This window comes from Malaclemys terrapin, chromosome 1 (assembly GCF_027887155.1).
Source record: "Malaclemys terrapin pileata isolate rMalTer1 chromosome 1, rMalTer1.hap1, whole genome shotgun sequence".
Classification (NCBI taxonomy): domain Eukaryota; kingdom Metazoa; phylum Chordata; order Testudines; family Emydidae; genus Malaclemys; species Malaclemys terrapin.
In genome coordinates, this window is record NC_071505.1 from 31,737,728 (window position 1) to 31,764,736 (window position 27,009).

A 27,009-nucleotide genomic window follows, 5' to 3' on the forward strand; every position below is an offset into this window, starting at 1 on the left:
AAGTTACCAAGCAAAATAAAACAAAACACACAAGTCTAAGCCTAATACATTAAGAAACTGAATACAGGTAAATCTCAACTTCAGAGATGTTCCAATAAGCTTCTTTCACAGACTAGACTCCTTCCTAGTGTGGGCCCAATCCTTTCCCCTGGTACAGTCCTTGTTAGTTCCAGCTCAGGTGGTAACTAGGGGATTTCTCATGATTGACCGCCCCCTTTGTTCTGTTCCACCCCTAACCCTAACCCTTTTATAGCTTTGGCACAAGGCAGGAATCTAGTCTCTCTGGGTCCCCACCGCTCCTTCTAAATGGAAAAACACCAGGTTTAAGATGGATTCCAGTATCATGTGACATGGTCACATATCACTGTAAGACTTCATTCTTCCAGGGCTGACCCACAGGTACACAGAGAGGTTTGCAAGTAAACAGAGCCATTTACAACCAATTGTCTTGTCAATGGGAGCCATCAAGGTTCTAAACCACCATTAATGGCCCACACTTTGCATAATTACAATCGGACTTCATTGAATCATAGAATATCAGGGTTGGAAGGGACCTCAGGAGGTCATCTAGTCCAACCCCCTGCTCAAAGAGTTATGCTTCATATTTCTAGCTTCAGATACAAGAATGATGCATACATACAAGTAGGATGTACACACTCAGTAGATTATAAGCTTTGTAAAGAGACCTTTTGCATAAAGCATATTCCAGTTACATCATATTTACACTCATAAGCATATTTCCGTAAAACATATGTAGTGCAATGTCACAGAAATGAATATCAGATGGAACTTCCACACTCTTAAGTAGTGAACATGGGGCATATGGGTGTAACATTGGGTTTGGGGGAGTGTGCTTGAGCTTACAGTAATTCATAGAACATAGTTACTAAAGGGAAAAGCCTGGGAATGGGCTGGAAAGAAAGTAGTTTAACTTTGAGAAATATGCACCCAGGCCTGGTTCTCAGTACAGGCTATAGTCTATGAATGCTTATGGCAGAGATGAAGTCATAATATGTTTGGGATGTGAAAAATAGAGGTTTAAGTCCCTTAAATCTAATAAGATTCTAGACCTAATGAAGATTAAGAAAGCACATAGTCTGTGTTCTTTGTTTCTCTTAAACATTTCATATCGTCAACAACCAGTCAATATTGAATGTCTTATAAATATAATTGGGGTTAAATTTTATAAGTAAAGTAACGACTCAGTACATTTAACTTCTGGGGGTTTTTTTGTTTTTGTTTTTTTAGTCTGAACCTGAGGGCTTTTCTCATTTTCACTTGTACGTCTGTGCTGCCTTCCTTGTCAGGTGGAGGAAAGAGATACTGGAAGAAAGAGACTTTCAAGTAAGTAAATACATTTTTATTCAACCCTGCAGATATCTAGGGATATGTTTTTCCCAGCAGACATTATTTATTAAATTTCTATTTACAGGATTACTCATGTATGAATTTGACAGAGCAACAACAGTTGCACTAAAATTGACAATGTTTAACTCTTTGTAAGTGTCAGCTCTTGTACCTGAAATGATTGACTGTAAACAGCAGCAGATAGTGGGGTGCAGTATGTGGGGGGAAGTACACTCTCGAAAAAGTTTTACTTAAACTGAGACAATCACTGAGGCAAAGATTTCAGGAAACATAATAAGGAAAGTTTTGGAATTTCACAGTGAGATTTTCTGAAAATGTAAGTGACTGAGGGTAAATTGATCTATATATTTTATCTTAAAATGTGGTGGTGATGTTGCCTATTTATTATCATTAACATTTGTATAGCATCAGCGATATGCATGGCACTTCTACATAGATAATAAAGACATAGGGTCAGATAAGCAAACATGCATGGAATGGCCTATTTTTCAAAAATGCCAGGCAGACACAATTCCACATCTTTGAAAACCAGACTGTTTACTCCAGTGCCTAAATATGATATAGGCGACTTATTTTGGATGCCCACATTTGAAAACTTTAGCCAGTTTTTGGCCGAAAGAGCTTACAACCTAAATTGTGCCTAAGAAAGACAGGGGAAAGGACATTAGGTATGGAGTAGAGAAGAGGGAGTACACAGAATAAAGTTATAGGACTGCTTTGTTAGTACAATTCATGTTACATTAGTTTCTTCTTTTTAGAGATTATTCAAATTGTTAGCACAAGAGAATGGTTTATCTTGCTGGAATGATTCTGAAATAAGGTGGATAGTCAGGGAGCGGGTTGCAAGATGCAGAGATTAGTGAGGACTTTGTAGTTGTTTGCAATCGGATTTACACAGTATAGATGAGGAAGAATTTGGCTGTTTTTTAAGATCGCCTGTATTTGTAGAACTTAGATTTGTTTATTTCTCACAAAAATAGTAGTTTGATTTTTATGATGATATTACTTTTCTCTAAATACTACATATACAATAGCTAGGAAGATGTAAAAGGCTGAAATATACTGCCCCCTTGCAAGCCATGCCTGGGAGCCCTGCCCATTCTAATGGAGCACTTCCCCGGCTGCTTGGACCCAAAGACCCCAGTCTCTTGCTGGCTGAACTCTGCTCTGCTAATTAATGTTGTCCCACACACATGAATACTGTATGCTGCCCCCAGAAAACATGCACTAATCAATCAATGCTGCCTTTCCCCACAAAATGAATTGATTTATTGAGGCAGCTCTAATTAATGTTGGGCTGCCCTCCTAACCACAATTAAAATACTTAATGCTGCCTCCCCAACAGTAAATTAATTCTGAGTAGCTCCCCGTGAATAGCTTAATTCATACTGCCTCCTAACATGCTACCAGGCTACTTCAGTTTATGCTGTTTCCCAAACAATATCTTAATGCTGGACACCTCTCCCTCACAACTATATGTTAGCACTGGGCCCCATCCCCTCCACTAAATCCATTTATGCTGTTTCCTGCTCCCAGAGCCTATAGCATCTGCCTCATCTCCTACACACACTTGGTAGATAAGACACATATGTAAATGGAAAATATGGGGTGAAATATTGTAGTCTTTTTTTTTCTTCTACTTTTTTTCTTCTGTCTACATTTGATCTTCAATGTAAGATAGTTTTTTGTAATTTAGTTTCCATTGATGTCATTAAAATCTGTGTAAATACGTAATTCAGAAAAGTTTTAAAACACCTATTATTCATGAGACAGATCTGAGTGATTTACCACATATATATGCAGTTATGAACTCTTGGGGATAAATATGATTTAATCAGTCATTTTTGAAGGTATTATGCGTTATATGTACAAAAACAGTAAAAAGTCAGACAAAAACAGTTTAAGTTTGGGTCTAATATTGGAATTAATTAGGATTAACTATGACCATCTAAAACTACTATGCCCTTATGTGACCTAGTGCTAGTTGTAGCACCCTGATCACTGAAGTTGCTGGAGCACAGACAAGACTTCAGGCTTAATAGGAATCAATCAACAGCTGGGGATTACAATATTTGCTGTGAATTGTGCTGATGAGGTAATTGGCTTAGTAATTGGGAGGATATGTAATTGGGAGAAACAGGAAGCAAGTCTGGGAGTTCAGAGGGTGAGCAAGCTGTGGAAACTCCTCCTGCTGTATACCTGTGCTATCTCCTGTCATGTTGGGAAACTGACGATTAAAGACTGGTTGTGTTTGGGACTGGAAGACCAGAAAAACAGGCTAGACAGTAAAAAGAAGAACAGGAGTACTTGTGGCACCTTAGAGACTAACAAATTTATTAGAGCATAAGCTTTCGTGGACTACAGCCCACTTCTTCAGATGCATATAGAATGGAACATATAATGAGGAGATATATATACACACATACAGAGAGCATAAACAGGTGGGCCATTACAAACGTTGACTCTATCTCCCCTTGTAAGTACTCTCACACTTCTTATCACACTGTCTGTACTCGGCTAGCTTGATTATCACTTCAAAAGTTTTTTTCTCTTAATTAATTGGCCTCTCAGAGTTGGTAAGACAACTCCCACCTGTTTATGCTCTCTGTATGTGTGTATATATATCTCCTCATTATATGTTCCATTCTATATGCATCCGAAGAAGTGGGCTGTAGTCCACGAAAGCTTATGCTCTAATAAATTTGTTAGTCTCTAAGGTGCCACAAGTACTCCTGTTCTTCTTTTTGCGGATACAGACTAACACGGCTGTTACTCTGAGGCTAGACAGTGCTGCTCACTGCATAGCTGAATAAGCACCCTGTGACACCTTGCCAACACTATATGTTTTCATCATGTTAATTAACAATGTGAAAACACTAGTGTTAATGAAAAAGGATTAGATATTTAGTATGGATTATGAGAATATCCACAGTTACAAGGGCAATATGCTGGTAATGTGCTGTCTATTGCACTTAACTTTTTCCTTGAAAATTTTGAGGAAGTGTTTGGTACTGGCCATTGTCAGAGAAATTGCCAGAGGGAACACTGGTCTGGTCTAGTCTGGCAATTGCCTATGTTTCTGTTTTTTTAATCAGAGAAAGGATATTCATAATGCATTGACAAGTCTACCTGATAAAGAATGAATAACCAATATTTCTAAACTTGGTTTGAAATAATCAAATGGAAAGTCTCTGTAGTAACTATGTGCAGCTAAATAGTATAATGGTTTGGTCCCTATTTTATCAGCTATCACAGTTTCTAGTATCAGAGGGGTAGCCGTGTTAGTCTGAATCTGTAAAAAGCAACAGAGGGTCCTGTGGCACCTTTGAGACTAACAGAAGCATGCTCCCAGTACTTCTGTTAGTCTCAAAGGTGCCACAGGACCCTCTGTCACAGTTTCTAGAATTGTTTTTTTAACTTCTTTCTAAGAAACTATTCAGAACAGAATATTTCAGACATGCTATTAAAAACCCTGCCCGGAAACAGAAAAGGTGTTATAAAGGTGCTATAGAGATGTACATTTTTAGTTTTGTTAGTAGCGAGGTTGGGGTAGTTTGAGTTAGAACAAAGGCTCTCAAACTTTTTTACTGGTGATCTCTTTCACATAGCAAGACTCTGAGTATGACCCCCCCCCAATAAATTAAAAACACCTTTTAATATATTTAACACCATTATAAATGCTAGTGGCAAAGTGTGGTTTGGGGTGGAGGTTGACAGCTTGCGATCCCCCCATAATAACCTGGCGACTCCCTGAGGGGTCCTGACCCCCAGTTTGAGAACCCCTGAGTTAAAAAGTCCTTTTGGGCTTTTCTGAATTGAAACATCCTTAATTTAGTAATTATTTAATGGAAAGCATTGCATGTTTTCTGGTATACATTTATATTTTAGTTTTATATAGGCTTGGAAGTCACAGGGAAGTAGACTTTAAATAAATTATCTTTTGTTCTTAAACTCACTTAGGAAAAATGACTTTAGTAAACGATCATATTTTTAGGTAGAGAGGAAATAAAATGAAGATGATATATGTTGAGCCAGAGACTGCAGTTGAAAATGAGGGTAACTTTAATACCATAATATAAGTGTTAGATTTCAAAGCTTTGCTTGGAAAATTATTTACTTGGAACTATTACAGTTCATTGTTTATTATGATCAATTTGATATCGATAATAATATGATATTATTTGATATTACAAGATATTAGGATGATTTGGAAAAATAAATGAAAGATGAAATACTAAGTTGGGATATTTTTAGATTGGTTCCACATCCTCAAAATACTTAGTTAATTCAAGGGCTCAGAGGACATACTCAGCAGGAATAGATCTGGCTCAAGATTGCCTTTTGCCTTTCAGTCAGCATTCTTGGCTCTCGGAATAATCAAATTAAATACATTCATTTCAGCTACCTGGACTTTACTGTTAAAAGATCCAAGCTTTGATGCAACATCTGAGTATTTTATAAGAGCGATCTGTACTGCTGCATTATTAATGTACAAATGAACAGACTCTGCCTGTTTGTGTGAGCATATTGCCTGCTACTGCTTTCTACCACTCTTTCAGTCACCTTAGTGCCCCACAAATGTTGGGAATTAAATACATTAAACTCGTTTCTTGTAGACACCATGGTAGAAATGGTGCACCAGGTCAGATAAGTTAGTGTATGGAAGAAACTGTAAATACTCTGTCACTGATCCCTTTGACAGCAGACACTATGCATTAAATGATCTTCCTGAACAGGTCTGCAGGCCACTGCCCTCTTTTCATTCATATCACTCCTTACGAGACCCACTTCTACCATGACTTCTACAAGAAATGAGTCCAAGATATTTTTATTGTATTTATTTTAAGAGTTGTTTTTTTTTGTTCTACCATGCTGTGTTCTAGCCTTTGCTGAGTCCGTATGTAATCTCATTGATGTTTCTATTGCTCTCCTTCCCTTTTATTTTATTACCCTCTTTGTTGCATTACCTGTACTTTCCCATTCAGTATTCAAAAGATTTTCCCCACAAATACCTTTACAAATCTAGATCTGCTACCTAAAATGGCACTCACTAAGAACTTGTCAGGATTTCAGTCCTATGGGCTGAGTTTTTGTGCAGTTTAAAATACAATAATATCTCTCAAAGGGTTTAGGTTTTCAAAGCTCTATCTAAACAGTACTTACAACAGTTTGTGAAGGGAAATGTTACACATGAGGAACTGGAAGCACAGAGGTTAAATGATTTTGCCCAAGGTCCAATGGGAATGTCAGAGCCAAGATTAGAACTCAGGAATTCATGGCTCTTAGACCTAAACTCAGTCCAATAGGCTACACTGCCTCATAAAATAACACATGGTTTGGTGAGACATACAGGATATCACTTAAAAGTAGGCTAAACTGATAAGTATAGTTATTTGTTCTTCAAGGTTTGAGTTTGATTATATATCCACCTTATTTTAGACATCTCTCTTAGTTTTATCACCATTGTATTGTCACTGCCAGGAGGCTTTGACCTTAAAGAATAAGAGCGGTGATTTATGCTATACTGAGTATTTTTCAATTGTAGTTTGCTATTTTTCTGATATATTACCACAATTATCATGAAACTAAAGCTATGTGTATTATCTGCCACAGTAACTGAATCATAGTTCAGATTGTTACAATATTCAGTGGTAACGGGTACTTAAAATCTTTATTTTGTAAAATATTTCACTGAGATGGAAAAATCCTAAGTATAGAATATAAACTTAGAGTACTAGTTGAATTTTTCATGGTAGCTTGATCAAAAATGAATTGATAGAGATAATAAGGAGAATTTAATTGTAATTTCTATTTATATTTCCATTCAACTCACTACCGTTATTATTGGCAAAAGCCATGAACCTCAACCTCAAAAGATGTTTAAGGAAGAGCTCCTGAACTCTCCTTCCAATTTTTTTAATAAGTTTTAGTACCAAGTTTATGCAAGGTCATTTCCAGCACAGAACCCAGGTCTCTAACAGGATAAATCCAAATCTAATTCACTGCACAATATTCCCTTTCAGAGTTTATCCTCTCTCTAAATGGTATAAATCACACTCTTCTCTGAGAGCTGGGGATGGAATACAGGATGATCACTGATATTCTGCTGTAGACTAGTAAATACCTGCAAAGCCCACTGAGAAAGTTTGTGTCAAGTTCTCCTCCAGTGGCTAGTCTACAAAAGAGCTGGTAATTACTCTCTCAGCTCAAACAGTAAGGGTATAAGCTAGGGCTCTGAAGGTCTGCCTCTGGAGGAGACGGACCTAGATGAGGAGTTACCGGGACTACCATCAGCTGTCTACCCAGAGGAGCCCGAGGACTGGTGGATACCCGAGGTACCAAACCCTACGGAGGTAGGAAGTAGCCCAGGGGCAGCCAACAACTGGCCAGTTACAGGGCTGACTGCGTCTAGGTCGGCGTGTTGCGACTGGATCCCCGCTGACCCAGTAGTAGACCTCTTTGCCGCTGCTAGGGCCCTGGGCTGGGACGCGGTGGAGTAGGGCTGGCCTGCGTCCCCCTGCGCTCCCAAACCCTGGGGTGGCAGACTCCTCACCTTGGGCCAGGAGGCCTGTGCCCCCCTGAAGACCTCTGTCAACACCCTAGACTGCTGGGTGCTCAACCCATTTTGGAGCCCCTGAGACTGTGTGGATGTGGTCACCCCTAGCTGAACCCCGAGACTGTATGGGTTTGCTGGCTGCCTGAGCCCCAAGCTTAGGCTAAAACCTGCCCCTTGCTCTGCCCCGCCAAAAGGGCCAGGGCTTATTGACGGTCTGTTTGTTGTCTGCCTCATCCCAAAGTCCACGCTAAAGCCTGCTCCCTGCTCTGCCCCGCCCAAAGGGCTAGGGCTACAGACTGTGGATATTTGCTGGCTGCCTTGACCCAGAGGCATAGGTGATAGCATGCTACTAGCCCAGCCCCGCCCGAGGGCAGGGGTCTCATACAGTTAATTAACGTCAGCCCCAGCTGAGTGGGCTGAGGGCTAAAGACTGTCGGCGTGCCCCCACCCAAGGGTGGGGACAGGAGCCCGGACTATTGTGTGGTTGCTTTTATTAGACGGACCCCGCCGGGGCAGCCTGAGCCCGAAGACTACCAGCTCTGCAATGAGGCAGAGTGGCTCCCTCCCCACTGGAGAGCGAGGGACCACTACACACACGTTCAGTCATTTGTCATTCATTTTGCCTGTGTAACCACTGGTAGCATGCATGTTGTGACCCTCTCTATATCTAGTCCACTGAAGATGTGTATCTGTGACAGTTGTCAGCTTGAGGGGCTGGCCCCTTAGCAAATGCTGTAAAGACTGATGCTTTCAACTTTTGAGGTCATTTTTTCAGTCCCCACTCTTGGCCAAGATGGTGGCCTTCATGCTTATGGATTCCCACACTGGCCTTAGCAGTGACAAGGCAGAAGAACTTCCCAAATGCCTGGATTGTGTGATAGTCAGGTGTACTGATCTGTTGATATAAAACCAAGTGAGTTAAAGATAAGGTTTTGTATCTGAGAGCAAGTTTGAGGAAGATGGGGTACATTTTTCTTTTTTAGATCTGTTGGTGATGGAAGTGAAAGCCTTGTGGAGTTTAGAATGCGTTATCAGTAGCGTTGTAGGCAATATGAAGGTGAAAAATAATGTACAAATCTTGCTTCTTATTTCTATTCCTTTAACTTTTGGGAGAATGAAATGTGTACTGCTGCAACCTTAATTGGCACTAAATGTAGTTTTTGTTTGCTCCTTAGCTTGTCTAAGCGAGAATAATACTTACACAACTGATCCTTTGGCGTGTTTTGTATCTAATAATGCACTTGCAAAGAGACTGATTTCTCTGCTGTGGTGCAGATGAGGTGGGAATATTGCAATTAGAGGAGACTGGCTGGGATTGCTGATTTAAAATGTTAGCACCTAAATAATAATTGGTACTTGTTTCTTAACTAAAGAGAAGAAGAAAAGTGGCCCCAAGCATAGGGAAAACAGGATAGAGAAAGGTTGGTTCCGGCAGAGAAAACTATACAATGGAGAAATGAAAATGTAATAGATGTTGAAGTAATAGTATTGATTTTATTTCTTAGCTACATCATAAAATTAGTGGTTTGATACTATGTGAGTTGCTTATGAGCATATACATATGTTGAAGAAAACTGAACTAAACATGAGCAGCAATGAAAGAAAGTAGAAATTAAATAAAGAATACACAGTAATACTACGTAATGGGGAATTATTTACAATTACAGCTATTTTGGGGCGATTATTTGAGAGCTATATAGTTAAGCAAAACTTCTCTCTGATAGAATGGTATAGGGGGAAAAAAAACTTTAAAAGACCCAGTATTTAGTACCATTGTAATTTTTTCCTGAGGAAATAATTAATAGAAACAAATTATTTCCATAGGAACAAAAAACACTTCCATAGAGACAAAGTATTACTACAGTGATGAAAAGAGGTTTTCATTGTGTGAAATCTGCTTTTAAATAAGAGAGAGAGATGATAAATGAACAGGAAATGTTCGGTTTATGTTCAATTATTTTAGAAGTTAGAAAAATTAGGAAGGAAACAGAAGTGAGTGTAATCAATCTTAGTCACTTGAGAATTGCCGAATGTACAACCATGGACTGAATTCTGCAAAGGTATGCGCATGTGCTTAATTTTACTTGCTGCAATTAATCCCATTAAATTAACTTCACACAGCAAATAGTTCCATTTAAGTATATAAGTCTCTGCAGAATCAAGGCCCATTTTCAGAAGATATGTATCGCCCGTGTACCAGGTGCATGTTGATGTTCTCTTGATTTCGGTGGTGTCAGTGGAATATGACAGCACATGCATTGGTATATCAGAGTGTAAGGGTGCAGACTCACTGCTGCGGCGCCTCCTGCTGGTTGTCTCTGGGAATTAGCTCTCCAGCCGTTGGAGCGCCCTCTGCAGGCGGGTGTCCCGCTACCACTTGGCCCTCATGTCCCTCCCGGACCCGGTGCCCTGTTATCTGGGGCGCTGCCCCCAGGCAATGCCCCCACACAGTTCTGGGCCTCCCCCTCCCAGGAGAACCCCCACCTACTAGTCCCCACCTCGCCTCAGGATAAGGCTACTGCCAGTCACCAACTAGCTCCTATGCCCTGGAGCAGACTGCAGTATCAGGCACTCGTCACAGGTAAGGTTGGGTTTGGACCTGCTGCCTTTACCTACCCCTGGGCAGCCCTCTGCAACCCCCAGTACCTATTAGCCCAATGCTAGGCTGCAGCCTGGTGCTTTCTAGGCTGGAGCTCCCCAGCTCCTCTGCCTTTCCCCAGCCCTGCTCCACTCAGGTACCCTGTCTCTAGCTCCCTGCAGCCAGGCCCGTCTCCCTCTGAAAGTAGAGAGACCCCTTCTGTGGGCCTCTGGCTCACAGCCTTTTATTGGGACCAGCTGGGCCTGATTGGGGCATAGCCCAGCTGTGGCTACTTCCCCAATCAGCCTAGCTTTTCCCTGCCACAGCCCTCTCCCTTGCGGGGACATTACTGACCACCCCACCTTGTAGGAGGGGTTAAGGTGGACTATAACGATGGGGGGGGGGGGATTGGCTCCCTGCTGTACCAATCATAGGAGTCCCCAACTGCCCCCCACTTGCTCAATTACCAAGCACCTCTCCTTAATTCCTTTTCCAAGCCATTTTTCCATTCTTTTGTACCTTAATTTATGGAGTACCTGCACTGAACATCCGCTATACATTTAAATAAAGAGTTGCGACATATGGCCTACCGCCCGTCATGCTACGCATGAACAGAGCCTACCTGAACCTGCTGTGAGGAAAGCGAAAAACCCCCCACTGCACCTGGCCAATATGGTGGTAAGGGAAAAATTCCTTCCCATCCCCACTTAGCGGGGCGGCTAGCGTAATGCTCGCAGCAGATCTAGCTAAACACCAGGCATATTTGTGGCCTAATTAGGAAGGGAGGGTGAGTGCTGCCCAGTATGATTGCAGTGATATGGGGAGGGGCCAGGCCCAGGCTGACCTTTTTAAACTCCCTCATTCCTAGGTGGTGAGTCATCCACTACGCTGACTACTCTTCCAGCAGTTTTACGTCTCCCTTCCTCCCCCAAGCCAGAAAGCATTGCCTTCTTCTCCCAGCCAGCCAGACAAACCCTTCCCTGCTTAAAGTGCAGGCTGGCTATTGTCCTCTAAATTTTCTTTGCAAGGCAAAAAAATGAACTATTAGAGGAATAAGCAACAAAAATTCACGGTCAGCACCTTAAGGTGAACACTTCTGCAAATCAATTTGGCTTGACAAATTGAAGATTTTATTCCTTGCACTCACCTTAAATAAAGTTGTGCAACACTGAACAAATGCTTTCAATAATAAGAATATATCCGATAGTTTGAGGCCATATGATCTTATTCCTAAAATTAGTAATTTGTGCAGATAAAATATCCTTGGCATTTTAGTGACTATAAGAAAGTAAATGAAACTCGTTTGAGAAAGTTTCTTAACATGGAAAATGATGAAACATTTTATCCTATTAGTAATATGTCATTCCCACCTCCAGTGAGGAGCTCTATTAAATGCCTCAGCAGATGGAATGATGACTGAAAAGTAAACTGCAGTAATTAGTTATTTTGACATGCTATGACAGTCCTTTGCAATTTTTCTTTAATATCCATTTTAATGAGAACAACAAAATCAGTTCACGTGGGGTTTTCCGTGAGCCTGACTTTCCCTTGTCCATAGTTATATAATAGATGCTATAATTTAAGCATCTGTTAAAGCTGTATTATATTTAAGGGTACCCTTTCTTAGTGTCTCTGACACATGTTACACTTAAGAAAATCAGTGTCTTACAGATGGATGTGTCTGTGCTATTCATTGTACCATTCTGAAGTAGTTGAGGAACATTAGTCAAGAATCATGGAAAAACATAGCCCTAATGCAAGACTTTTCCTCACCCTGTTCATTGGCTTATGTCCTGAAGCATGAGAGCTCAGATCCCTTATTTTTTTTCTGTCCAGTGTAACGGGGAATGAGCCTGGTAAGCTCTGGGACAACCAGAGGGCATAAGTTGGAAACCTAATGTGGTTACTGCTCTCAAGAAAATCAAAGGCAGTATCAAACTGCGTATTTTAAGAAGCAGCATCACCTCTTTTGCTTCTGTGATTTGAACAAGTAATTTATCCTCTGGGAAGTAACAGTATTGATGTTTTACCAGAAAGCTCAGGGTTAATCCATTTTGATTCTGTTTACCTTTTCCACTTACCTCATTTTCTTTCTGCCTGGCAGCCCATCTTAATGGACCAGTAGGTCTGAAATTACTGGGGTGTGTAATCATTTGCATTGTCTGCTTAACCTTAACTTCTTAACTGTTTTCTTGTTTGGGAATTTCCTAATGTGTTTTTTTTAAATGCTTAAATGAGTCCAGGAGTACCTGGGGATCAGGTACTCCAGGGAACCTTTCAAGGTATGCAGAGATGGACCCAATTGATTTCTATATATTCCCACCTTCCTGTGTATGACCCCTTGTGCATGTGGCTGTCACTCATCACAAATGGACTCCCTACAACTTCGTAATCATATCCTGGACATCAGGAGCTGGGCCCTGACCACTGTGTAAAACACCTATTACAGACTTCCTTATGTGTTTGAAAACCCAGTTACTTTCTAAATTCCAGCCCCCAAATACAATATATCTAAACTTAGACTGGCTTCAGTCCTGTCCAACGTAATGAAACCTGTTGAAAGTTGATAGGCCAAGTGTTTTCTGAGATATGTTAATGATTCAAAAAAATGTTAAGAACATCTTTCAAAAGTGTGACTTCACTACATGTTTTAGTCCCATATTTCCCCAAAGCTTTGTCTGATTTGCCAGTGATGTCATCTGTCCCACAATATGAGCTATTTTGTAGAATTGGGAGGCTGTTGTGTGTGGGAGTGATTGAAAAGGGGAATAACTGAGTAGAGGCCTCGGTGGGCACTAAGGTCATTTTCCCAGTCCCACACTATGGAGATGTCTGAAAATACGTTCCTTAATTGATCTTAATGCCCTCTTCTTGCACCTGATACCTGCATGGAGCCATTCCTGAACTGCAGGAAAGTGACAATCCAACTCAAGGAATGAGTTTGTGAAAGTTTCCCTCATCATTTGAGGTAATTGTGAGGATAGTTGTTTTTCTTTTTTTGTTTTTTTTTTTTAAACTAATAATATAGCTAAAGGGGGGGGTGATTGAGGATAGTTGTTGTGAGGTTACATAATATTTTTAAGTAGATAGCATGTTTAAATAGACAGCTGTTTTAATCTTTAAAACCATAATTAAAAATGTTTAAATGATTCAGAAACATCAAGCTGTGCAGCCATAGCCTATATAACAATGTGAGATTATTACTTATACCCTCCTCTTCCCTGGCCATTTTCCTCTTATTTTTTTGTTACTCTCCATTGTCTAGGTTCGTCTATCAACTGTAATCTCTTTAGAGCAAAGAATATATCTGTGCTTAAACAGCACCTAATACAGTGGAGTTCAATCCTAATTTAGTATACTGTACTATAAATAATAAAACTTAAAGCAAGCATTAGCTGGGCCTGTTTGTGTGAAAGTTAATATTTATGATTCATCATTTTAAATCTCCACAGTCCTGTACAACTGTGTTGCACCCAGAAGTGAAAGTGCAGAGAGAGAGGCCATATTCGTGATACTTGCTGCCCTACTGGAAGTAGGAATACCAGGAATCTCGTAATAGAACCTTATTCTCAGGTGATTTGTAGCATAGTTTTCCAGATCTAAGATATCGGGATGAGCTTTTTGAGTTCTTATCCAAACCTTTTTTAAAAAACAAAAAATCAAATACTTTATTTTTCATGAAACAAATAACATGCACATTTGGAAATAAAACAAAAATCCACTCTAATCATATCAAACTACTTCCAAACCTTTTGAGATCTGCTCATCAGTAATCATTAGTTGCTTCAGATTCTTCTTGCATGCATAGCATTTTTCCTCCCAGCATGCAAAAGTGGTGCAATCTGACTAAGACTGGCATCAGTGCAGCTGAACATTGAAGTGGTTTCCTATAAATGTGGCTTGACCTTTATTAATGCCAAGTATTCCCCATCACCATTTTACTGAATTGAAATGTGATTAATGTTTTTGAATTGCTTATAATGTACAAGCCTATAGAGGACGGAGACTTACTTGGTCAGTGCCACCTCTGTGAATAGAGTGCAGGGGCAGGCTATTCGTTTATATGCATTTCTCACTAGGTATAAAGAAATGTGTAAAATGAAAAAAGAATTGCTTATCATTGGGTAACAGCTTTTCTACATTCTACTTGCTCTAAAATTATAGAGAAACAACTTAAACGGAATATAGCTCTTATACAGATTTTCTGTTCTTGATGGTAACACACTGAAATAAACCTATTCATTTATCAATAATAAAAAATCTTGACCAGGTGGAAGACAGAAAAATCAAGGGTTAAGCAACTCAAAGATTTTGGCATGAAACTTCTCCAACATGTTTGCTTCTGTGTGGGATATTTCAAAGCAGAGTTTATAGTGTCACTTGCTAATGAGCAACGGTCAGTGAGCAATAAATCCAGCTTGATGCAGATATGTTCTCTGTGTCTTCTTTAGTCCTTGATCCTTTTGTGACTGAGTCTCATTCCCTTATTTTCTTCCAAGTATTAAACGATTGCAGTCATTGCCAATCTGATTTCTTCAGCCTTTCTTTATTCCAGTTAAGCCTTACTCTACAGATCGTGCCTGTGACTTTCTCAGATACTGCCTCAGAAGCCGTACTTGCAACTTGAGAGTTCAATATGGATCAAAATATGTAACAAAAGAAATATCAACTCTGAGCTCTTTCCCCCTCTTCATATCAGTTATAGTTTCTGCCACAGCATAATGAAATTCACAGAATGTAGCAAAATATTTTTCTTTCTATTATTTCTGCAAATTAGCAAGAAACTAAATTGTACTAATGTCTTCTGTTGTTGTGTAAATTATTGCTTGACTTTTAATACTGCCAAACAATCTCTACTGATAATCCTACTGATAATCCTACCTACTGATAATCCCTGGCTAAATCAGGAAGTTGTGGCCTCAAGGCAACATTCCAACTAAACACCAGTAAAATGAAGTAGGACAGACAGTCTTTAGTTGGTGGGGCTACTTGGTAACCAGGGAGAAGATACTTTCAAAACACGTTATGGAGTGTAGCCTGATTTTCCATTAAGAATCAGAAAATTAGATTGTTATATTCAGTGAAGTTACAGTTGGGATGAAGAGATGAGTCTAAATCCCTGAATGTTCCAGCAGTGGAGAAAGATCTTTACTGTGGATGTATTTTCAGAAAACTGTTGAGGACACTGGAACCTAAGCATGACCCAACAACTCAAGTATCTGGTTCAGGTGCTTTTCTCTGGATTCAGACTTGAAATTTTTAAATTTGCCTGCACAAATCTACAGTACTCAAAGGTTGGACTGATCAAAAAATGTAATTTTTGTCATATGGGAAATTCCACTATTTTAGTATTTGTTTTTGTCCTGAACCAGGACAAAAAGTTGAAATATCAAAACTTTTCACAAAACCAAATTTTGATTTGGAAATGTAGTAATGTTTCATTTTGACACTTTTGATTGAAACAACTAATCTGAAACAAAATGTTTTGTTTAGATTTTCCTGACGACAACTGATTTTTTTTTAATTCCCCAAATTGATGTTTTTCTGCAGAAATTTTTGAGGAAAACACACTTTCTATCAAATATAATTTTGATGGAAGATTTTCAACCAGCTCTACTCAAACTTTTTAATTTAATTCAGTTGTTTGTAGATATGAACCTTATATGGCAATGCATAAATATGTGTGGCTCTAACATTTTATATGTGTATTTATGCTTAGAGTACCGATAAGACATTGAAAAATATGCATGATAAATTTAAATGTCACCACTACCCCACATGTATTTCTGAAGGCATATATAGTAGCTTATATCTAATACACACACACACGTATGTATGTATGTATGTATATCCACCTATGCAGGGATCACTTCTAGCATTCCAAACTTCTGAGCAACCTCAAACTGCTGACATATTTCTTTAAATAAACTTGTGGGGCAAATATTTCCATTCCCTCCTTCCACCTAACACTATGGAATTTCCTCTAAAAAATACAAAGGCGTCAATATTAATTCCTGGACCAGTGACAGGTTTAAGATGTCTATCTCACAACTCGTGAGGGAAGAAACTTTGGAAAGGGTGAAATCTTAGCTTTCTAAAGGGGATAAGGCATTTCATTTCAGCTGTTAAAGGTCAAAGATATCAGACCGTATAACTATGACATGGTTATGGTTAAATTAATTGAGTCATATTTACAAGTTTCTTTATTTTATTATAATATTTTCCTCCCTCAGAGGCCAGTAATTTTTGGATAAATATTCTAAGGGAGTCTGATATTATTTCAAGCTGGTTATGGTATTTTTAATTTATTTATTCGAATAATTTTGTTAAATTATTCTTGTTATAGAGATGAAGCATCAGCAATTCATTGAGTGTTTGGTATTCAGTGTTAGCTGAGTTAAGTTTTGACTGGATACATAGATACATATATGTTTGTTCTCTGGATAATATAACTCTCAGGGTGTGTCTACAGTGCCCTGCAGTTTGGATTAAAGGGGTGTAAATAGCAGTGCTGTAACACCAACATCTGGACCTTTAAGTTTGTGCCCACAGCATTCCCACGGAGGAATTACAGCACGACACTTTGGTGTGCACTGCTATTGAGACCCTTAGTCTGAACTGTGGGGTAGTATAGACATGCCTTCAGATTCCAGTACAAATATTCTCATTCACAGATTCGTAAGTGTGTTCCATGAATATTCTCTAGTATTAGCTTAATAATTGCTGTTTGTCTGAATATTACCCTTCTTCACTTGAATATTTGCATAAAGTGAACATAAAAGAGGAATCTGTTTTAAAGTGTGAACTAATATTCATAGATTTTTTTTTTCAAGTTTTTGCCTGGCTCTTATGAGTTCATTAAAGAAACAAAAATATATTTTTTAAGAAAATACAACTTTAAAAAAGCAGAAAATAGCAAGCATTAAGAGACTTAAGAAGAAGTAAAAGCTATGAAGTATTATGGATAGAACATGGATTTGATACTGTGTGAAAATTAAATGTAACTAAAATGCAGAGCATGTTATGTCAGTTGAAGCTGACAGCATCTCGGACTCTCATTGCTGCTGATTAATCTGTGTCTTTAGAATACATGTCTTTGGAATATTTGTCATCACTTATGCTTTTGTGTGGTTCTGAAATTATCTGGAAGAGCTTCTGCTACAGTTCCTGATCAAATTTTATTGATTGTTCTCTGAGAAGTTAAGAACTTCTTGCCCCAAGCTAACGGGTGTACAAAACCCCACACTGGGACAAACAAAAAGGGGTTAATGTTCTGGTCTGCAGACAAACTGCAGTCAGTTCAGTCTTGCAAAACCTGCCAGAAATAAACATGGACTTGGTGCCCTATAACTAGGAAGTAAACAGGGAATAAAAGGGAGGAAGTAGACTTCAGATGTTTGGGTGCCTTGGTAAGGGAAAGACCTTCTTTCCATTCCTAGGGGAACTAGATTTGTAAAGCTTGAGAACTGCAGCCAGCCGTATACAAAGCCTTCCTGAGAAATGGCAAACTTGCTTTTCCAGTGAGAGAGACAGCCCAGCTCTCCCTGAGCAAAGGAAAAACTTAAGGACAAAATTGCTTGCTGTTTTTTTGTTTCTCTGAATCAGTTGATACTATTTGACCTCTGAGTGTGTGGAAGATGGGGGTGACTGTGACTCCCTCAGGATAAGGATCACTTAAGAACAAGTTAACAATTACTTAGACAAATTAGATGTCTTCAAGTCACCAGGGCCTGATCAAATCCATCCTAGAATACTCAATGAGCTGACTGAGAAGGTATCTGAGACATTAGCGATTATCTTTGAAAAGTCATGGAAGACAGGAGAGATTCCAGAAGACTGGAAAAGGGCAAATATAGTGCCAATATATAAAAAGATAAATAGGGACAACCTGGGAAATTACAGATCAGTCAGCTTAACTTCTATACCCGGGAAGATAATGGAGCAATCAATAATAATTAAGCAATCAATTTGCAAACATCTAGAACTGCAGTCACTGGGAACTGTGGGGGGCCATGCCTGCGAACAGTCAACATCGGCAAAATGTCTCGTGGCCCGCAATCAGATTACCCTGATGGGCCACATGCAGCCCGCGAGCTGCAGGTTGCCTACCACTGATCTAGAAGATAATAATGTGATAAGTAATAGTATGGATTTGTCAAGAACAAACCGTGTCAAGCCAACCTGATAGCTTTCTTGACAGGGTAACAAGCCTTGTGTATGCGGGGGGAGGGAAGCAGTAGACTTAGTATATCTTGACTTAAGTAAAGCTTTTGATACTGTCTCACATGACCTTCTCATAAACTAGGGAAATGCACCTAGATGAAGCTACTGTAAGGTTGGGTGTATAACTGGTTGGAAAACCGTCCCCAGAGAGTAGCTATCAGTGGTTCATAGTCATGCTGGAAGGGCATAATGAGTGGGCTCCTGCAGAGATCAGATCTGGGTCCAGTTTTGTTCAATATCGTCATCAATGATTTATATAATGGCATAGAGATTACACTTATAAAGTTTGTAGACGACACCAAGCTGGAGGGGTTGCAAGTGCTTTGGAGGATAGGATTATAATTCAAAATGATTTGGACAAACTGGAGAAATGGTCTGAAATAAATAGGATGAAACACATTCTGGGATGTATTTGCAGGAGTATTGTAAGCAAGACATGAGAAGTAATTCTTCTGCTCTGCTCTGCACTGATTGGACCTCAACTGGAGTATTGTGTCCAGTTCTGGGCGCCACATTTCAGGAAAGATGTGAACAAATTGGAGAAAGTCCAGAGAAAAGCAACAAAAATGATTAAAGGTCTAGAACACATGACCTATGAGGGAAGATTGAAAAAATTGGGTTTGTTTATTCTGGAAAAGAGAAGACTGAGAGGATAACAACAGTTTTCATGTACATACAAGGTTGTTACAGGGAAGAGAGAGAAAAATAGCTGCTGTTAACCTCTAAGGGTAGGACAAGAAGCAATGGGCTTAAATTGCAGCAAGGGAGGTTTAGGTTGGAAATTAGGAAAAACTTCCTAACTGTCAGGATGGTTAAGCACTGGAATAAATTGCCTAGGGAGGTTGTGCAATATCATTGGATATTTTTAAGAGCTGTCATAACTATAAAGGGAAGGGTAACAGCTGTCCTGTGTACAGTACTATAAAATTCCTCCTGGCCAGAGACTCCAAAATCCTTTTCCCTGTAAAGGGTTAAGAAGCTCAGGTAACCTGGCTGGCATCTGACCTAAAGGACCAATAAGGGGACAAGATACTTTCAAATCTTGGGGGGGGTGGGGGGCTTTTGTTTGTGTTCTTTGTTTGGGAGTGTGTTCATTCTCGGGACTGAGAGGGACCAGACATCAATCCAGGTTCTCCACATCTTTCTAAACAAGTCTCTCCTATTTCAAACTTGTAAGTAAATAGCCAGGCAAGGCGTGTTAGTTTTCCTTTGTTTTCTCAACTTGTAAATGTACCTTTTACTAGAGTGTTTATCTTTGTTTGCTGTACTTTGAACCTGAGACTAGAGGGGAGTCCTCTGAGCTCTTTAAGTTTGATTACCCTGTAAGGTTAATTTCCATACTGATTTTACAAAGATGATTTTTACCTTTTTCTTTAATTAAAAGCCTTCTTTTTAAGAACCTGATTGATTTTTCCTTGTTTTAGATCCAAGGGGGTTGGATCTGTATTCACCAGGAGTTGGTAGGAGGAAGGAGGGGGAATGGTTAATTTCTCCTTGTTTTAGATCCCAGGGGGGGTTGGAACTGTATTCACCAGGAGTTGGTGGGAGGAAGGAGGGGAATGGTCAATTTCTCCTTGTTTTAAGATCCAAGGGGTTTGGATCTGTATTCACCAGGGAATTGGTGAAAGGTTTCTCAAGGCTTCCCAGGGAGGGAAACCATTGGGAATGGTGGCAGCGGACCAGAGCTAAGCTGGTAGTTAAGCTTAGAAGTTTTCATGCAGGCCCCTACATTTGTACCCTAAAGTTCAAAGTGGGGATACAGCCTTGACAGCTGGTTAGACAAACACTTGTCAGGGAGGGTCTAGATAATGCTTAGTCCTGCCATGAGTGCTGGGGACTGAACTAGATGACCTCTTGTGGTCCCTTCCAGTCCTATGATTCTATGGTTAAGTGGTTATGAAGACTGACCCCAGCCCACACCTGACTCAGAGCTATGATCCCTGCTTAACTGATTTAATTTGTGGTTTTAAATAAAGAAATATTTCCTTTTCCCTACTTCACAGCAGAGGCATGTCCTCTTTTTGTCTCCAGCCACAGCCTATTGAGCTTTTATTGATGGAACACCCACACATTGTTCATTGACACAGCTCATGAGAGTAGAGTGGAGAGATTTTGCCAGTATGGAAAAACAGCAAAAGCCCAGGATGTAATCCATGCTGACTATCTACCAGCTGTTCTGGTTCTTAAGACTACTGATTATAAAAATTCCTGTAGTCCTGATGAACAGAATGAAGCAACAAAGGCATTTTTATGGGCAGACTGCTCAGAAATCAGAATAATTCCAAAAAAGTAGGAAACCTCTAGAGAGGCTCTAATATACCTAAATTCAATTATAATATTTATTTTCATATCCACCTAAGAGTGTTAGATTAGGTTTTATACTAAATTGAGGGGTATGTACAGATTGTAATTCATTGCTTAGTGCAGTAGTTCTCAACCAGGGGTTCGCAATGGTCTTCAGGGGGGTACATCCGCTCATCTAGATAGTTGCCTAGTTTTACAACAGACTACGTAAAAAGCACTAGTGAAGTCAGTACAAATTAAAATTTCATGCAGACAATGACTTGTTTATACTGCTCTATATACTATAAACTGAAATGTAAGTACAATATTTATATTCCAATCAATTTATTTGATAATTATATGGTAAAGATGAGAGAGTCAGCAATTTTTCAAAAAGAAGAACAGGAGTACTTGTGGCACCTTAGAGACTAACAAATTTATTAGAGCATAAGCTTTCGTGGACTACAGCCCACTTCTTCGGATGCATATAGAATGGAACATATAATGAGGAGATATATATACACACATACAGAGAGAGCATAAACAGGTGGGAGTTGTCTTACCAACTCTGAGAGGCCAATTAATTAAGAAAAAAACAAAAAAAAAAACAAAAAAAAACTTTTGAAGTGATAATCAAGCTAGCCGAGTACAGACAGTGTGATAAGAAGTGTGAGAGTACTTACAAGGGGAGATAGTCAACGTTTGTAATGGCTCAGCCATTCCCAGTCCTTATTCAAACCGGAGTTGATTGTGTCTAGTTTGCATATCAATTCTAGCTCTGTAGTCTCTCTTTGGAGTCTGTTTTTGAAGTTTTTCTGTTGTAATATAGCCACCCGCAGGTCTGTCACTGAATGACCAGACAGGTTAAAGTGTTCTCCCACTGGTTTTTGAGTATTTTGATTCCTGATGTCAGATTTGTGTCCATTAATTCTTTTGCGTAGAGACTGTCCGGTTTGGCCAATGTACATGGCAGAGGGGCATTGCTGGCACATGATGGCATAGATCACATTGGTAGATGTGCAGGTGAACGAGCCCCTGATGGTATGGCTGATGTGATTAGGTCCTATGATGATGTCACTTGAATAGATATGTGGACAGAGTTGGCATCGGGGTTTGTTACAAGGATAGGTTCCTGGGTTAGTGGTTTTGTTCAGTGATGTGTGGTTGCTGGTGAGTATTTGCTTTAGGTTGGGGGGTTGTCTGTAAGCGAGGACAGGTCTGTCTCCCAAGATCTGTGAGAGTAAAGGATCATCTTTCAGGATAGGTTGTAGATCTCTGATGATGCGCTGGAGAGGTTTTAGTTGGGGGCTGAAGGTGACAGCTAGTGGTGTTCTGTTATTTTCTTTGTTGGGCCTGTCTTGTAGGAGGTGACTTCTGGGTACTCGTCTGGCTCTGTCAAACAGATTGACAGAGCCAGACGAGTACCCAGAAGTCACCTCCTACAAGACAGGCCCAACAAAGAAAATAACAGAACACCACTAGCTGTCACCTTCAGCCCCCAACTAAAACCTCTCCAGCGCATCATCAGAGATCTACAACCTATCCTGAAAGATGATCCTTTACTCTCACAGATCTTGGGAGACAGACCTGTCCTCGCTTACAGACAACCCCCCAACCTAAAGCAAATACTCACCAGCAACCACACATCACTGAACAAAACCACTAACCCAGGAACCTATCCTTGTAACAAACCCCGATGCCAACTCTGTCCACATATCTATTCAAGTGACATCATCATAGGACCTAATCACATCAGCCATACCATCAGGGGCTCGTTCACCTGCACATCTACCAATGTGATCTATGCCATCATGTGCCAGCAATGCCCCTCTGCCATGTACATTGGCCAAACCGGACAGTCTCTACGCAAAAGAATTAATGGACACAAATCTGACATCAGGAATCAAAATACTCAAAAACCAGTGGGAGAACACTTTAACCTGTCTGGTCATTCAGTGACAGACCTGCGGGTGGCTATATTACAACAGAAAAACTTCAAAAACAGACTCCAAAGAGAGACTACAGAGCTAGAATTGATATGCAAACTAGACACAATCAACTCCGGTTTGAATAAGGACTGGGAATGGCTGAGCCATTACAAACGTTGACTATCTCCCCTTGTAAGTACTCTCACACTTCTTATCACACTGTCTGTACTCGGCTAGCTTGATTATCACTTCAAAAGTTTTTTTTTGTTTTTTTGTTTTTTGTTTTTTTCTTAATTAATTGGCCTCTCAGAGTTGGTAAGACAACTCCCACCTGTTTATGCTCTCTCTGTATGTGTGTATATATATCTCCTCATTATATGTTCCATTCTATATGCATCCGAAGAAGTGGGCTGTAGTCCACGAAAGCTTATGCTCTAATAAATTTGTTAGTCTCTAAGGTGCCACAAGTACTCCTGTTCTTCTTTTTGCGGATACAGACTAACACGGCTGTTACTCTGAAACTTAGCAATTTTTCAGTAATAGCGTGCTGTCACTTTTGTATTTTTATTTCTGATTTTGTAAGCAAGTAGTTTTTAAGTGAGATGAAACTTGGGGTATGCAAGACAAATCAGCCTCCTGAAAGGGGTAGACTAGTCTGGAAAGGTTGAGAGCCACTGGGCTAGTGTATTTGTGTGTCATTTGTGGTCTACAGTTGTGGTGGATAACCGACAGGCTCCTTATAGCCAGTCAAATTGTTTGTGCTTGTGACATCTCAGCTTCAGCAACATTTAAGTTCTTGTATTTTTTTTAAAAAGTCTAGGCCTTATAGTTACAAACAAAACATTCTGAATGCTAATGTGTGCACTTTTGTCTAGCTGAGTCTGTAGATGGACAGCTTGATCCAGTATCTGTAAGAGAAGCGTGAACTTCTCCTATCTTCTGTGTGATGTTAGCTTGCAAGCCTGTGATGACAATTAAAATATCAACATTATTAGTTTTATTGCTCAACACTTCAGCAGAAATATCCACCTAATTTGATTATCCATTGTGATTTGAAATTGTTAGTTACCAATAGAAAAGATCTTCTGCATTTCTCCTGCCCTACAGGAGGGGTTTTGTTTTAACAAATTTGTTGGTAGGGTTGATCAAAATATTTCCATCAAAACTGCTTTTCAATACAAAATTCTTTTTTGATTGAACATTTTTTTCCTAAAAGTGTGTTTGTTTTCTACTGACTTTTTTCATAAAAAAAATCTAATGCACAAAAATAAAACAAAAAATTCCTGAAAATTGGAAAATTTTGGCTGAAAATGAAATTTTCAGCAAAAAAAATGCAAAAACCAAAAAGTATGGTTTGGAAATGCCACCCCGGTGCCTCACAGAGTTGTAGACTGGGTGTCTCATGCCCCCATTCTCTTCTGTGGGACCGGCTCTGAATCTGAGCTACCCTCACCCAAGATGTACCACAGCAGCTCAGCAAGTTGGCGAGATCATGGTGCAACATGGGAGATGCAGTCTAGCCAGGGAATCCCACCCATTGAGAAAAATAGGGGCAGGAGACACCCTAATCACAACTCCCTTAAGGCATTAAGGCAGCATTTCATAATCCAATTTTCTGGATTTTGACCAAAAAGTAGAAATTTTCTGCAGGGGGAAGTTTAAGGCTCCAGAATGCCACTCATATTCTCAATAGTTTTACAAGAGATCTTAAGAGGTGTGTGACTCTAGCACTGATAGTATAACTATCATATTACAAAGTTGTGATTTTTTACACATACATTAGTATGTCTTTCATTTCATGCCTTTTGAACAGGTTTACTATTGCTTCTGACTCCTATCCAGTCATTTAGAGATGTGTAAAAAAACCAAACCAATGTAGAACTTTTAACAGGTTTATTTTTATGTGAAACTACAAGCCAAGGTCTTTGTATCAGCTTTTGTCTTACTTTTGCAGAGTTCACTAATATGCAGTGTTTAATGATTCCTCAAAACCCATTCAATCTTCAGTGTTCAAAGAGAAAAGAAAACACTAGATTTTAGGTAATCTGTAAAAATGTCCATTGCTCTGTTTTACTGTAGCTAATCCTGATTTTGCTTGCTACACTACTGAATTACTTGTTTGTGACTATTTCCATTTTGCACTTCTTACAACTTACTTATAAGAAACATTTGCTCCCAATTTGAAATTTGACAAAGTCTCATCAGACAGCAATGTTTTGCATGCATGTTTTGAAATGACCTAATATAGTTGTTTGATTGCAATGAATTTCTTAAGGTCGAAGAGTGGCAGCTTAAAAAAATAATGCAGTTAGCCTATATCAGGGATCGGCAATCTTTGGCACGCTAGGGTAAGCACCCTGGCTGGCCGGGCCGGGTTGTTTACCTGCCACGTCTCCAGGCCAATGGGGCCTGCAGGAAGCCGCGGCCAGCACATCCCTCAGCCCGCTTACCCTGGCGAGCCACGTGCCAAAAGTTGCTGATCCCTGGCCAATATTATAAAGCAAATATTGTTGAAAAGAGAAACAGTGCTATAACCAGAATTAGAATTTTGGAGTTCCTTGTTCTCAGTTCTGTGCTCTGACCTTTACACCATGGGCTGGGAGTGTGAGCCAAGATTTCATACTAAATATTCACACTATTCTGGGTTTTAATGCTTCAGTCTCTTTGGGGTATAGGGAGTGACTGTGCTTCAGGAGCAGGTCCCAAAGCACAAAGGCATCTCATTTCTGAGTTAGCCAGAATGCTTCTGCGAGCATATGCCGCCAGATCAGCTTTCATGTGGTTGCTCTTCCCTTACCAGTCTTTCCCTGCTCCCACTTTCTGTATCAGTTCTGGTTCACTAGGAGCTGGAGGAGGCCTCGGAGAGTCCAGTGCTGTGACTCCCCACTAACCCTTTTATTTCTTGCATCCCTGCACTAGCCAGCCGTATTCCAGCCCTAAAAGCTTAATTTCCATGGATTTGAGGGTTTAAATTTGATAATTATTAGTATTTAAATGTATATTTGTCTAAACAACATAGCATATTTACAGGATCACAATCTGTCCAAAATAAGAAAACATTTCTTCTGTAAACTTTTTTGCATTCTAGCTGATTTTATTAACTAGCATATATACGACATTGCTTGGTATTTTATTTAGATTTGTGCTGTATCTTCTAAATGTATGACAGCTAATGTCAATGTTAGTTTGAAATTTCTGACATGTATTGAAATGAGGCATCAGCTGAATAGTAAGTTTACATACTACTTGTAAACAACCAGAGGCATGTGTTGGGAATGTGTTCAAATAATGTTGTCATTCTCATGAGACCTGTAGATAATAGAGCTTTTTGATTCTACACTTGAGAAGGTGAGAAGTGGCCTGTGAAATTTCAGGTGGACTGGTTTCTGTTTGAGGAAGTTTGGTTGGGGGTTGGAAATCAGGTGTATGATATTTTCAACTGTAACTATGGAGTGGTCATTGATGTTCTATAATACAAATCTGAACCCATAATTTGCCTCTGCAAACCCTCTAGTTATATGGTGATAGCTTCACGATAGTAAAGACACCTTAAAACTTGAAAGTACCTGTTAAATCAGTTTGCCTAGAATAAACCTTCTAAAAGAAAGTACGGTATCTAGCAGGATAAAGCAAAGTTATTTACACATGTTCACATAATTTTCTTGTTTTAGAGCTTCAAAATTTATTATCAGTCATCTATTTGTAGAAAGATTTATAATTCTTGCATTTTGTGTACTTACTCATTAATCATGTTGTTATACCAGACTTTGCCGTTTTTCCCTCACATTACCCTTTGTTCTGCATGATTTAAAATAGTAGAATTCACACTTCATCCTTTTACTCTCTTTTTTTACCCAAAGAGTCTACGTTGGGCCAAGTGTATTTACACCTTTTAAATTGTGTGTGTGTGTGTGTACATGCACATATATAAATTATCAGGACTGATTCCAGTCATAGTTTATACAGATGTAAATCCAGAATAACTATCAAAGATTAAATGAATAGCATTACTCCAGATTTATATTGATGAAATTTAGATCAAGTCTTAGCAGTTGGTCTGTTACATCTTTAAT

At 39.5% G+C, this 27,009-nt stretch overlaps 1 protein-coding gene across 2 annotated transcripts in view; it reads left to right on the plus strand.

The window, feature by feature from the left end:
* TBC1D22A (TBC1 domain family member 22A) overlaps positions 1–27,009 on the plus strand; it is a 446,515-nt gene that overhangs the window by 345,999 nt on the left and 73,507 nt on the right. For both annotated transcript variants that reach the window (XM_054019874.1, XM_054019883.1), the window contains exon 12: positions 1,249–1,344. In XM_054019874.1, coding sequence (XP_053875849.1) covers positions 1,249–1,344 — 96 coding nt within the window. The remainder of the gene's footprint in view (positions 1–1,248; positions 1,345–27,009) is intronic.